Genomic DNA, 14098 nt, shown 5'->3' with positions numbered 1-14098 from the left:
CGGCAGCAGTACCTAACACACGCGCGAGTGGCCCAGGTGGGGACCCCAGTGCAAATCATCTTGCTTCTCGGAGTATAATATCTCGAGTGCCCCAAGTCTTGTTCCTTACAGGAAACCGATGAGATGTCTGATACCTGACTCGGTTACTATATCCTTGGACACATATCCGTCACTTCGTGAACCACGAGTCTTTCCTTTTCTTCGTTATATTCGGCGGCTTTTGTCTTTCTATTACCTCCAGTCCACTACGTATCATCATCATCATCCATATCACCCTACCGATCCTGCCAGAACAAGGCTTATTCTACAATTACACTTGCAACTACCTTGTCATACTGCGTCTGTCCCTGGATACCGCAACGAGGAGGGCTCACCTAGATCAACCAAAGTCCTGGTATTAACTAGTCACACAACGCCAAAAGCCACGATGCAGCTCCCAACGACCTGGGGACGATGGCAAGAGCACCATCAGTCTGCCCCCGAATATGGCATGATGGGCCATTCCGGCATGATGCAGTATGATTCTAGAGCAACCAGCTCTCCTACAGTACAGCAACCCTCGGTTGCTACTCAATACATGGTTGGCAACTCCTATAGTATGCCCTCAGTATCAAGCATGACGGCCCCCCATTACCAACCGCAGAATCACTTTGGTTTCCAAGCATACCCTCCATCGACTCCCAGCCCTCTCGTTGCGCCTTTCAGGCAGTTCTCGGACGGGCGCCCGACACTTCGAGTAATGCCTATCAGCAATGAGAAGACGCCGGACAACAACTATCACAGGGACAGTATGCATTCCAATATAGGGTCAACCACAGCAAGCCCAGAGGTTAAGCACGAACTGCACACGCCACCACAGCCTGTAAGGGGCCAAGACTCGTCAGCAGCACTTACGCCAACCAGTGCCAAAAACGACGGCAACAAATTCGAGAACAACACATTCATCGACAATCTGATGAGGGTTGTACAATCCAAGCTGAATAACAAGCCCGAAGATAACAGCCCAGAGGCTCGTTACCCATCACCACCTCGGGGCTCCAGGTCTGCCAGCCCAGAGGACGTGAAGTCCAACGAGAAGCATCCCAAAAAATACCGGTGTGATGTGGCAGATTGCAACCAAAGGTTTGCACAGAAAACACATCTTTACATCCATATTCGCAGCCATACCGGCGAGAAGCCCTACGTGAGTTTTCCATACTGAACAATACTTGATGATCCTTGGCTAACAAAACGGATAACAGCCCTGCAATCATCCAGGCTGTGGCCACTATTTCTCTCAGCTTGGGAACTTGAAGGTATGCTTCCATCCATCCCCTTTTGCATTGCACCTCGCTAAACGTACTAGACCCATGAACGTCGACACACTGGCGAGAAGCCATTTGCGTGTGAACAGTGTGGCAAGAGGTTTGCCCAGCGTGGCAATGTTCGGGCACACATGAATGTTCACGACCCGTCTAAGAGATTCTACTGTAATCTCGACGGTTGTGGGAGGCCTTTCACACAGCGTGGAAATCTCAAGGTTGGTTCTTTTCCTACCATCCTTGTTCCAGACGTTTATGCTGACTTGTCTGAACTCTCCCAGTCACACCAAAACAAATTCCACACCAAGACTCTTATGGAATTGACCGAGAAGTTTGCCACCATGTCGGCGGCGGAACTCAACAGCCTACCCAAGGATGAACGGAAGGTTTTCGATGACTTTGCCATTATCTACAAAAACCTCAACAAGGGTATTAAGGGCCGCGGTCGAGATAGGAATGTCGCTCCCGCGGTTCCAAGGTCTCACCCTCACATTGGCCAAAGCCTCGTAGGGTCCTCCAGCCACCATCTGGCTCAACAGCAACACACGCCGCCCATGCACCCACACATGACTTCCGGCTCGGTGCCGCAACTACCGCAACTGCCTCACCCTGCCGAGCTGCAACACCCCCATCACCAGGGGCTGCATCCGCACCAGCACCACCACGAAGGAGACTACCACTCGTACGTGATGATGCGCCAGCACCAGCATCACCAGCAACAACACAACAACCCTGATCAACAACACCATATGATGGTCGGCCGCAGCACTCGTCCATACGAGATGATGGATGTGGACCAGGAGAGCCTGTCGGGTAGTGGCGCCACTCCGAGCTCGACTGGGACCTTCTACGAGGAGGACCATAACCGCAATCTATCCTTCGAGCAACACCGCATGTACTAGGATTCTACTCCATTGCAATACGGATCTGTCGCCACTTTTACCGGGAAGCTTGTCTTTTCTCTGGCTTCTAAGCAAGCTTAGATGAACGGGCCGGGGAGTTTCTTGACCCCTTTCACGCTTTACGCCTGTACCAAAATAATGATCATGGGAGGGATGTTCCTACTTGTTTTTGTCCAAAATCTTGCATTTGGGGGTTTACCATTATATAAGGGTTTCTGCTATTCTCCAGTACAACACACTCAACAAAACGAAAAAGATAAAGAAAAGAAGACGAAAAAACCACAGAGAGGTTACAGAGAGACACATGGCGTACGACTATACAAAAAAGATGAGGCGGTTAGTTTTTGTTGCATTTTCTGAGATGGCGGTACGATCATGTCACTGTGGGAGGTATAGAAGATGTCTATTTTCATGTAAGGGCTTTCTAGCTGGGCTGGCTGGGTCTTGAGCGTTTTGGTTATGTTTCCATCAGGCTTGGCTGTCTGAATATCGATTACTTATTGTTTCTGTGTAATTGCCGCGTATTTCCATCTCTCACGTCCTTTATTACAGCACTGAGAACGAATTTACTGTCATATCCAAGCAACATTGGTCCTTACTCGCCCCTTACAGTTATTGAGTCGTCTACGCTATGGACTGGTGAATGTACACCGGATATTCGCTGGTCTCGAGACGTAAGAAAAGGTATGACCGGGGGAGGGCCAGAGACATTGGCGGTTTTGCAACGGCGAAACAGACGTGACGCACTCATCCTTGGGGTTGGACAGTCGATCAGGGACCTAGAGTCCCTTGGCTGATGCGTGGCTAGCTAGCCAACGTGGTGCAGGTAGCCATTTTTCAACGCTGCATGTACATATTGTGCAATTTTCCTTTCTTTTTCTTCCTTACCGCGAGATAGGTACCGCGGTCGAGGTGTCAGACTCGATCGGTTTCTTTCTACATGCACAAGTAAATGAGAAGGAGAAAGGGGACCAGCCAATTGACAGAGACGTAGTGCATCACTAATTTCTCGATGGCTTCTGGTCTATCCTTTTCTTTTCCGTTACCCCCCCCCCCCCTTGCCCACATCAGAAACCTAGACAGTTGTCTCTCACGAACTTTGAATGGGCGCGGCGCATCGTTTCTGTCACATATCACTTTTGGTGAGATAACATGACTGATACTAGCAGGTCCCCCCCCGTCCCGCAGGGCGCGCCTCATTCGCCCACTAGGGACAGAAAAGCGTAATGGGAGGGAGATTGCCAGATCTCCCGACCAGGTATAACCGGAGCTAGCATCCCATCACCCGCCGCCCGCCACAATATCATTGGCTACATGAGTATGTACGTATATGTCCAGTTTCAAGACAAGGCGAAGGTTGGCAGGCATCCTATACTGACGTGACCGCGGAACGGCTACCTAGGCCGCAATCCCAACCTCACCCAGGAAGGCATGTCTTAGCAAAGCGACTAGACGCGGGTTTCGATGTCGAGGGCTTCTCCGGATGGCCCACCATCAAAGACAAGAGAAAGGGGAGAGGCATAATGCAATGTGTCGCTTTTCTAGTCGTGTCTTTGTATGTAGCGGCTTTCGTTTCTGCAGTTGGGGTTGGAGTAGCGACATTCCCATTTGAGCAAGTATGACGAAACGTCAAATAACACGATTGGCCAGGGGTTTTGTCCGGCATTATGATTACATGCAGTTGCGCTTCACCGCTCAGACCTAGGAAAGATATATATTATATTTCTCCTATTGCCCGACTTCGTGGCACGACACTGTGTGCTGCAATGAATCTCAAGTATCGCAGAGCTCCTATCTGGATCTGCGGACGCTGCATACAGCACAGGGGGGTTGGAAAGGGTGGGCAGGCCTTGTCAGTTCTCAAAGCCGGCGACGGGTGCACAAGATCTGGACAGTACGACGGTGGACGGCATAACAAGAGAGATGAGATGGGCGTTCTTGGCTGCAGGTCGAATGCAGCGCATCCACACAGCAACAGCTAGTACTGCTCAGCTCGGAGTCGATGACTGCTGATGTTTTACCTACGCCACGGCGGGGTAGGGTAGACCAGAGGGTAAACGGGGGGTTTCCCATCCCATCTGAAGCTAGTCGATCATGTCGTACACCGGGACAAGCTCATGATACTTCCCGGCATACAGCAGCTTTCCGTTCCTCGGGCTCCCCTTGTCCTCCGGGCCACTTATATTACTGCCGAAATGGGCGAGAAGGGAGGGAGAGAGGGAGACGCTTCGAACATGACGGCAGAGCCGGATCTGCCCCAGCAAATAGCTCTAACCGCCATGCAGCGTTGAGACAAATAGTATGTTGTCACCACTCTGAATCTCGTAGGCCTCTTCACCTTCAAGTTCCCAGTCTGCGTCGTTGATCAAGACAAGGATACCCGGCCGACTGAAAATGCCACATCATCAGCCTCGCTTACAGCTAGTGCATGGCCCTCACTAGCTCGCTCTTATCTCTGGGGAGGAGGAGCAGGAAGGGGGAGGAAAACGGCGAGGCCCAGAACGATGCTTCAGTCTAGGGAAGGAGGAGGGGCACACGGGAAAGTCAAACCGCGCGAGCGCCAAATAAAACAGAGACTTACAGGTGATCATCCAGAACGAAGAGCTCCTTCCGAGTGTCTTTCATAGTGTTGCGGCACAGGTAGTCGATGAGAAACGCCACGGTTGCGGGCTTGCCCTCGCTGGTCGTAACGGGGATGGAGAGGGAATGCCGACGCTGATCGGAGAATAGCATCTCTAAACCACCACTGTAGAGGATTCTAAGGTCAGCCAGCAAGTTCCCATAGCCAACTAGCGTCAGGCTGTTTTCTCAGCGTCATGGTCACGGTAGAATTTTGATGTGAACCAATCAGCAAGGGCAGACGAGGAGTCACGGGGAAGGGGAAGGAGGGAGAGGAGGGGCAAAAGGTGTTTCTTTCTGGGTTGCGGCGGCCACGTACGAAAACTCGACGACGACGGGCATTTTGGCGACCTCTGGCGAGGCGGCCTCTACTTCGACAGCCATGGCTAGAATTTTATTGGGGGGAGGGAAAAGGGATTGCAGCAAACCTGCAGCAAACCAGTGATGGTGGTTTTCTTGAACATGGAAGATTTCCCTTGGGCCTACATAGGTAGTTTCAATGTTAGCAGCATCTGCTAACCTAAAGTACCTAGCCGGCGCAACGGATGGCCCGAGCGCCCTTATTCATTCAGGTACTTAGAGGTGCCCAAGTGCCCTATCCCTGAGCAGGAAACAATGTCCACTCGTTTGGACTCTGGTTACGATCCAATCAGGAGGCTTTCACGGAGAGCATGCCGCAAAGAGCTGGTGCATGTAAACCAAGGAAGTCCCCTGCCTCATCTCGGAGTAGGTTATGGTGTTGATGCAATCATGAGTCTCGTCCATTCACCGCTGTGAGTTGGCTTCTACCTGCATCGTTCAGCCTCCAATCATTGCATGGGATCGAAATTTGTATTGGACGACTCATCGGGCATAAGGACTACGGCAATTGGTCTCGGGAATAAGTTGTGCTGGGCAATCTTGATGTGACCTGGAAGTTCCGGGATCAGGCCTCCTATGCCATCGTATGATGGGGAACACTATTCAGACTAACCGTTAAGCAGCATATGGCCAATCCTCTCTGATCGTCAGTTGGGCCCCAGGAAGCAATGCAGCAATACAGCAACCCATCTTTCAAGAATGGGTAGATACAAGTTTCCCATGCGAGACTCCTCACTGCTCACAGCATCCTCACTTCAACCTCCCCGCCTGCCTTGCACAATCTTTCCATCAGCCCTGCTCCGAGGAAAGCAGGTGTAATCATACCGCCCTGGTGCCCACTGGTCACGTCGTCTCTCGAGCCTGACAGCAATGTCGCCGCTCCTTGTGCCAGACAAGCTGCTGTGCATAAGTACCCCGCGCCGCCGTGGAATGTGAAACGTCCATAGGCCCTGGGCGCAGCCTTACCTTGGGCGCCCTCAGGTTCGCCCACGGCCACAGCTTCAATCGTGAAGCGGTCGAGCCGCGACTGCTTGACATCAGGGCCCTCCCCTGGCGCAGGAAACACGAATCGCTTCGCAAAGGCCCGGAGCAAGGCGAAACGTAGCACACACGAGGTAAGTAGAGCAGTCAGAAATTTCAGTATACCCGAGATTTTGGACTCTGCCCGAGAATACTCCCGGTACTGAAAGTGCGAGCCATAGCCGTTGTCGCTGCCGCTAAGCAAACCCCACGTTCGATGGACGATATGGCGGTCCTGTGCGGCACTGTAAGAGGTATCAGACAGCAGCCCGAGCCCGTTCTCCGAGTACATGCCAAAGACATCTGTGCGGTCATCAGAACCCCCGGTAATGCCAGGTACAGGGGACAAGATCCAGGGATTCTGCAACTTCGCTGCGGCGTCTGGAGGTGAAGATGTTGCATCGTGCATGATGGAATCTGCCGTTCCGCCGCTGATCCCCATGGGCGTCCCAACAACGGCGACGACTACCTTCCGTGTCTGCACCGACGCTCTGCTTCGGAGCTCACGGATGAGGAGTAGTGTCAGCAGATCGTGAGGGGCAGCATAGACGGCGCAGGCATGGATAAGCTGACAGTATGTTAGTGAGAAGCACTTTCTACAGTCCGCCCCCACTAGCCATGGTAACAAGCGGTATTGGTGCTAGATAGTGGAATACTCACAGTAACGCGTCTAGCCACAGCCTGTTCGTGGTACTTGTCGATCCATCCTTTCAACCCGTATATTCCACCATTGCTACCGTCAGTAGAGATGTCGTCAGTTTCCGGTGATAAGGAGACGCCGATTCCTGGCCAGGAATAGCCAGCCAAGCAGTCGTGATGAAGGTACTCACGCGTCCACGTAATCCGTACCGCTCGCGACACAGGCCCTCACTACCTCCTCTCCTACCTGCCAATACGAGACAACACTAATGCAGACCTTTGCCTTGCCCACCAGCTGTGCCAGTGCTCTCTCGTCCGATAGATCGAATGTCTCGGCCACTAGCAGCCCATTTCCGCACAGGTCAGCCTCTATGCCCGTACGGAGGAAAGGGGAAAGATCCAGCATCGCAATCGCTACCCAACTGACCTGGCTGTACCCGATCCGGACTCAGCTTCTTCAGTTTGACCGCGAGTTCGTCTAGTTTCCCCGTGGAGCGTCCCGCGATAGCCCACTTGGTGTTCGTGGGCAGGAATTGCGCGATGTGCTCAGCTGTCAGCGTGCCGGTATATCCAGTCGCCCCGACCACTACCAAGTCGTACACACGGTCATCCATGTTGTTTTTGTTGCTTGTTGCGGACGACGCCATCGCGAAAGGAGAACCGATTTCTTCGACTCGCGCGAGACTGACTGGCCTTCAGATGCCATGAACTGACAATGTTTCAATTCGAGAGGGGTTCAGGGACACAATGGTTTAAAAAGGTTCGTTTACCGAATATTACACCATATGCCCAATAACGAACGACCCCACCATGACCGACCAGCCCGTCGGCCAACTGCATTCCATTATGTTGTGCGTCGGCCTCGGAACAAAATGGGACACCGCTGAATACGGGATACTGACCGGATACTTCTGCTGACCGGACGTCTTTGGTCTCTTCGGGATGCTGAGCGGTCCTATCAAAGGGATGCATTCCTATATGACTGTGCTTGACTGTTAAAGGATACTGCCCTATTTTCATCAAAGAGGGACCTATCCTGGTTTGGTGCGAGGGCTGAGGACGGAAAAGATGACACAGATTGCAGTAATGTTACCAATCCACCTGTTGGGAATGTGCCTACAAAATGGCACAAGTTTTATACACGTCCAGGCTACCCTATATGTACAGTAACCTCAACTAGATTACAGAGGCATCATCCGTTCCGATACCATGTCGTCGTGAATAGAGTATGCCAGAAGAGCCATCAAACCCCATGGCCATCCGAGGCCGCAATGCTAAACCCCAACCCTTCTAGATATCGCATCCAATCTATAATACACAAGTTCGTCCCCCCAAGCTTCCTGATGCGGTTTTGAGGCGTGGAAATGCACACGCTGTGGAGCCGAACGAATACTTTCATGCTGATCTGAGATCTCTATCGTCGTGAATCGGAAGCTGTTGTGGCATTAGACGCCCTGGCGGGAGGTCATGGGGATTATTAGTAAGCCATGAGAAGAGATCTCAGCTAAAAGCTGCCACCGTCGCGTAACTTCGTCTAGAAGGGAATGTTGGGGGCAGCTGCCACACCAAGAGCCTCCTGCTTCTCCTCCAATCCCTCGGAGGGCGCCTCAATGGTAATTCCCATACCGAGTTTGGCTTGTTGCTGGTAAGAGGTCAGCAAGGTTGAAATGAAACTAGGGTGCGCGTCAATAAGGACTTACAGTAGCATGGTCAAGATCGATGCCGAAGCTCAAACGGACAGGCGGTGCAACAACCCGCTCCAACAAGCAGCTTAACTTGCCCTTGGAATCAATCTGAGCACGGAAAACAGACATTCGGAAATCATATTTAGCCCCGACAGTGGTGATACCCTCCTTTTGCAAACCTCCCATCATACCGCCCTGGCCAGGAACGACTTGGAGGGTCATATCAACACCAGCCTGGACCTTGTCAGACAGTCTCCGCCAATAGGTGGCGTTCAAGGCGCCCTGTGCATGTAGCTGAGCAGTGGCGATCCAGTCATTCGACTTGTACCTAGCGACATACGACATGGCAGCCTCAGGGGGTTGGTTGAGGGCAGCGCGTTGCCAGACAGCCTCCATACCGAGAGCGAGCTTTCGGGTAACGGACTGAAGATGTTGACCAATAAAGATACCGGTTAAGCCACCCTCGAGATATGAAGGGTTCAGCATTTTTAAGGAGGATGTAAAGTCGGCGCCAACATATTCATGCTCGATCGAGGCCATATCCTGGGCACCAATCTGGAACTGGGATTTGGTGACGAGCGAATCGGTCCATCGGTAGTTGATTCGCGATGACAACATGCCGTCGCTGTCCAGACTTCCCTGCATGAACACCTATAGAAATAAGTCAATATGGTGTTAATGAGCGATAAGCGTAGGAACGCACCTTGTTCGTGCCGTACAAAGCGGCAAAGGCATAGGGTTGAAGCCGGTCGCCCATAGCAAACTGGTGAGAGACTTGGCACAGAGGGGCGAAGTCAATGGCCTTTGTGATATCGGCGCGCAGGCCAGTGTGCATGTGCATGGCGGGAGACACTTCGCGCTGCACTTCCTTTGCGATGTTCTCCACGGCTCCAGGGTTTGTCAGGCCAAGCCTCTCCCCTCCTGTCCGAGAACGACTGATAGACATTTGCAAGACTCCTGGATATCGGGTTGTTTACGAGGGCGCCGAGGGTCGACGAGGTTGATGAGGTCGACGATGTCGGTGGCGACATAATTATTGGAGTGGCGTCCATCTTGACGATTGGACAGGACGGAATAGTCGGATGGGTGGACGGTTGGATCCGAAGGCGGAGGACAGGCGACGAAAGGTGGAAAAACCAGACAATCTAAACAGTACTGGGTTAACTGTCGATAATTGGCGACGAAGCAATCACTGCCTCGGAATGGCTGGTCGTAGAGAATGCGATTGGGATGATGAAAGACGAGAGCTTCCTCTAGAGCTTCGTTGCGAACTACGTAGTCGGCAGCACTCAAAATTTCTTTGACAACCGGGGCCTTACGTTAGCGACTGGATGGGTTTTTGGGAGGGCACGGATCAGCACTCGGTTCGTGCATGAATGCGACAGTTCGACCTCGATTGATTTAATGATCGGTGTGTACTCGCTTAAATGCTTACACCTGGATGTCCAGCAACCTTAATCACGGTGCATGACCGGCGAAAATTGAATTTTATTGAATATCGGCTAGATATCGTTGTATTAGGATCTCTCATGCAGCTCATGTCATTCCCTGCTCGCTACCCGGAATTATGTCATGAGCACCTTTTCCATCCGAGGCCCATGATAGTCCAATTTTGATATCGAACCTACTCTCTCAACAAGAATAAGACGCACCAGAACTAGTCATCAGGTTGATCTACATACCACTGAATAACCTCATATTTGCTAAAGCCAACACCGTGTCTTTTTGCCTTAATTCTTGATGTGGTCTTGCAAAGGCCGAGGCTGGAACATCAATCAAAACTAAAGGTAGGCAGGCAACTAACCTTTGATCTGCTACTGGTCTACTCAGACAAGGTACCTTTTCCCGTTCGTAGAGGACTTCTTTCCACAAACACACACACAACGGACATCCTTGTTGTTTATTGGAGGTCTTCGAACATCGTCACCAAGTTCCCGTCTCTAAAGCAAGCAACAAGTCCTTCACCAAGATCTGACTGAATCCATATCTAAGCAATCCTGAAGCCAGAATAAGACGTATTTGCATTGGCTCTCGCAAGACACACCCAGGCTTTTTCATGGTCCAACCACATCATACGGAGAAGCTTCCTGCAATTAGTGGATAAGCTTGAACGGTTCAACATTCATGTTTTCGGCGTGTTCAACCTCTCCAACATCCCAACATCGGAATAGATAAGGTATTCAGGCAAGACATCGCATCTACCGGTACATTAGTTTACACAAGGTGGCGCTACCCACCACTGACCAGAGAGTCCTCTTCAACTCTTCAACACTAAATTCGGTGTCTAGTCGCCCTAAACCCCACTTGGCAGCGCTCTTGCCCACTGTTTAGCAGCTGTCCAAGTTGGCCCAATACTAATTGCTGTGCGTTTGCGAGGTTTGCGACATAGGCAACTTGAAGTCGGGACTACCCCGGCATCGCACTGAGGTCGTCGCCCTTTGAATCCAACCCTTGAGTCGGAATCCAACCCTTGAGTCGCCTTCACCAACCCCGTTTTGCTCTGTTCGGGAAACCTCTTGCACGATGGACACGTTACTGTAAGTACATATTTCTCTCATTTTCTTCCCCGCCTATGACTTCCAGCTATGATCCGCAGCCGACGCTCGGCCTGACTATTGCCCGCGCACTTGATGGCAGACATCCAAGGAAGGAGCCTTGCGTAGTGTAAGCAGTACAGAGGTAGTTCCAGGGTCCGTCGCTGTTGGTATGTTTGTTGCGTCCTTGGTTTTGGGATTGTTGCCACTCGGGCAGGAGCAACTTCGGGTGCCGGAAGGAGACGGGAAGAAATGGCCAGTCCATAAGGCGCTGGTGGGCTTTCTACGCCCAGTGCTGTTTCTTCACGCCCCGGTATTCCTTGCATCAGTTCAGTCGGTCGTGTGTTAGCTCCTTTCGAAATCTGCTTTTCTCACCTTTGGCCTCATCGTGTTCCCTCTTATTATCTCAGCAAAATCATCCAGTCTTCCATCATGTCCGATAAGGTACCCGCATCGGAGTCCCCACAATCGTCCCCTGCCCAGCGTGCTACTGCTTGCTTGGCCTCCTCCGAAACGCCGGAGGAGGATTCGTCTAGGGCGCATTCAAGACGCTACGGCACGGGGGACTCTCATTCTTACTTGCATCGACAAGTTCATTTTGGAGACATCTCTACGGAAAGCACAGACGCTGATGGACACAGCACCGCAGAAATCGCGGCAAACGCCCCAAGGTACCGGCGAAAGAGCAGTACCTTTATAGACGGCATACACGATGTGACGGCCGACAATGATATGGCTCCGGCCCAGCTGTATAGCACCATGTCAGGTCGGCTTTTTCACTCTGGCCGTATCGCAATCGTCATGGTTGGGCTTCCTGCACGAGGCAAGACGTGAGAATCCTCCCTGGTATAAATCACGAGTACTTGAACTTACAAAAGACAGGCATATTTGCGTCTCAATGGCCCGGTATCTGCAATGGTATGTTATAAGGTTAGCTTGCCACTCGATCTTTGCTCACTCTGTGCTAGGCTAGGTGTAAAGACTCGAATTTTTCATCTAGGTGACTACAGAAGAGCTACTGTCGGCGAAGGCGAAGATGTGCCTGAAGATTACTTTTTCCCGAATGCTTCGCCCGCATCCGTCATGCTCCGCCAAAAGATACTTAAGAAGTGCCGGGAGGACATCTATGCGTGGTTGAACCACGACAACGGACAAGTTGCCATCTATGACGCAGTGAACCCAACTGCCTCTGGACGACTGTCGTTAGCCAAGGAGTTCGCGAAGCATGATGTTCAAGTAAGCCTCGAGTTGAAAATCCGCAGCTATCGACCAGTTGATGACTGACTACTTAGTAGACACTCTTCCTCGAGTCCTACGTTGACGACGAGAATCTTCTCCGCGAAAACGCGCGCAACGTCAAAATCAACTCTCCTGATGTAAGTCGATATGTTCCAAGCTGGGGATGACCTGACTAATATTCGTCAGTTTGAGGGCATGGATCCGGATGAAGCTGCCAAGCTGTACCTACGCCGAATCGAGATGAAGATCCCCATCTTTGAGACCATGACTGAAAATGAGCTCAACTACATCAAAATGATTAATGCCGGGCAAAAGTTCTTCTACAACAATGTCTCTTTTAACTACCTCTCACACCGCATCGTTTTCTACCTGACAAACACCCACATAAAGTCTCGCACGACATTCTTCGTACGGGCTGGCGTCGCTACGGAAGAAGAGTCTTTCAAGGCCGATGCCCCCTTGTCCGAGGAGGGCCACAACTACGCCCGCATCATGTGCGAGACTGTCTTGAGCCATCGTGAGCAGGAACGCGAATCCCTAAAAGAGCAAGGCGGCCCCGATGTTCCACTACGACCGCTGAGTGTCTGGACCAGCACCCGGATGCGCACACTACAGACAGCCGAGCCCTTTACCGAACGAGGCTACAAGGTGCGCCAGCGAAGCCAAATGGCACAAATCAACCCCGGCGTGTGTGAGAAACTCTCCGAGAGGGCGATTCGACGGCTGTATCCGGATGAAGTCGAGAAGCACGACCTGGACCCATATCATCATCGCTACCCTCGGGCTGAGTCATACCATGATCTCGCAGTGCGCCTTGAGCCCATCATTTTGGAGTTGGAACGTGAACAGAACGACCTGCTCATCATTGCACACGAGTCGGTTCTTCGCGTGCTTTACGCCTACCTCATGCACTGTTCCACCACGGCGATTCCTACTCTTAAGTTTCCTCGCAACGAGATTATCGAAATCATCCCCGCCGCGTATCAGAATGAGGCCAAGCGCATTCTCATCCCCGGACTTGACCCCAGAATCGTCCCTAGCAGCCCCGAGGGCATCCGAATCTCTGTCCCCGGTGAGAGCCCTGCACTCTTTCCCGGTGGCGGCCTGAGCAGCCCGCCCGAGACACTCGAGGGCCTTACTATCAGCCCTGGTAGTTCTGCTCCTAGTCTTGTTACTTCGCCACCACCGCAGAGGATTGTCAGTACATCCAAAGAGGCTGTTGAGGATAAGCTTTTGGACCAGGATTAGCTTGCTGGAACCGATTATGCAGTCAAGGGTTGGTAGCTGTTTCCTCGAGGACACTTATCCAGCAGTAGAGTAGGTACTGTCGTGATCTTGCCGCGCTACTGCTCTCTAGACGGGACCTCTTATACGTTGCATAGCAGATATTGGGTTGTTACAGGGAGGTTTCTGGTCAGGTTTAGAGCATGTGGTTACCAGGGACATATTACGAGCCGCGAAGGGACATGTTGCACACTCGGCGTTTTAACGCCAGCAACGCTGTTATTAGTTTACGTTGACAGAGTATTATTCATTGCTTTGGCTTCTCAGTATTTCCTGTAATTGGTTTTTTTTCTTCCGAGTGAGCTCACTAAATTCATGTTGCCAAGGTCTCAAGTCTCGAGTATACCAGGTCCAAATACCCGGAACAGAAGGAATTGGACTTGTTATCTTCAGATCGCCTTATTGCGCTGTTGTGATGAATGTATTTCAAGCATCGAAATTCGGGTATCTCAAATGTCTGTAAAACTGAGTCCGACTGACTCTCAACCCGCTCGAGAGTTACAATGCAACATCTG

The 14098-nt window shown here is 51.6% G+C and overlaps 5 protein-coding genes across 5 annotated transcripts; 2 read left to right on the top strand and 3 right to left on the bottom strand.

Moving 5' to 3' along the window:
* Positions 1 to 427: 427 nt before the first annotated feature.
* On the top strand, positions 428 to 2203 carry PG994_014926 (uncharacterized protein; the record flags this gene model as incomplete). The annotated part of the gene is made up of 3 exons (XM_066866335.1): positions 428 to 1183; positions 1242 to 1295; positions 1346 to 2203. The coding sequence occupies 3 exons, from the start codon at positions 428 to 430 to the stop codon at positions 2201 to 2203; spliced, it is 1668 nt and encodes a 555-aa protein (XP_066708011.1).
* Positions 2204 to 4473: 2270 nt separating this feature from the next.
* PG994_014925 (uncharacterized protein) lies at positions 4474 to 5206 on the bottom strand (the record flags this gene model as incomplete). The annotated part of the gene is made up of 3 exons (XM_066866334.1): positions 4474 to 4591; positions 4785 to 4949; positions 5142 to 5206. The coding sequence occupies 3 exons, from the start codon at positions 5204 to 5206 to the stop codon at positions 4474 to 4476; spliced, it is 348 nt and encodes a 115-aa protein (XP_066708010.1).
* A 715-nt stretch (positions 5207 to 5921) lies between these two features.
* Positions 5922 to 7488, bottom strand: PG994_014924 (uncharacterized protein; the record flags this gene model as incomplete). Its single annotated transcript, XM_066866333.1, has 4 exons — positions 5922 to 6770; positions 6863 to 6935; positions 7033 to 7180; positions 7269 to 7488. 4 exons carry the CDS (start codon positions 7486 to 7488, stop codon positions 5922 to 5924), a joined length of 1290 nt encoding a protein of 429 aa, XP_066708009.1.
* Positions 7489 to 8375: 887 nt separating this feature from the next.
* PG994_014923 (eukaryotic porin) lies at positions 8376 to 9578 on the bottom strand (the record flags this gene model as incomplete). The annotated part of the gene is made up of 4 exons (XM_066866332.1): positions 8376 to 8483; positions 8542 to 9177; positions 9230 to 9461; positions 9523 to 9578. 4 exons carry the CDS (start codon positions 9576 to 9578, stop codon positions 8376 to 8378), a joined length of 1032 nt encoding a protein of 343 aa, XP_066708008.1.
* Positions 9579 to 11492: 1914 nt separating this feature from the next.
* On the top strand, positions 11493 to 13547 carry PG994_014922 (6-phosphofructo-2-kinase; the record flags this gene model as incomplete). Its single annotated transcript, XM_066866331.1, has 5 exons — positions 11493 to 11890; positions 11943 to 11978; positions 12029 to 12296; positions 12356 to 12436; positions 12486 to 13547. 5 exons carry the CDS (start codon positions 11493 to 11495, stop codon positions 13545 to 13547), a joined length of 1845 nt encoding a protein of 614 aa, XP_066708007.1.
* Between the last annotated feature and the right edge of the window lie 551 nt (positions 13548 to 14098).

The sequence above is a fragment of the Apiospora phragmitis genome (genome assembly GCF_038363925.1).
Source record: "Apiospora phragmitis strain CBS 135458 chromosome Unknown utg000014l:1.0-1827420.0:1.0-1829600.0, whole genome shotgun sequence".
NCBI lineage: Eukaryota > Fungi > Ascomycota > Sordariomycetes > Amphisphaeriales > Apiosporaceae > Apiospora > Apiospora phragmitis.
This window is presented reverse-complemented; position numbering and strand designations above follow the sequence as displayed.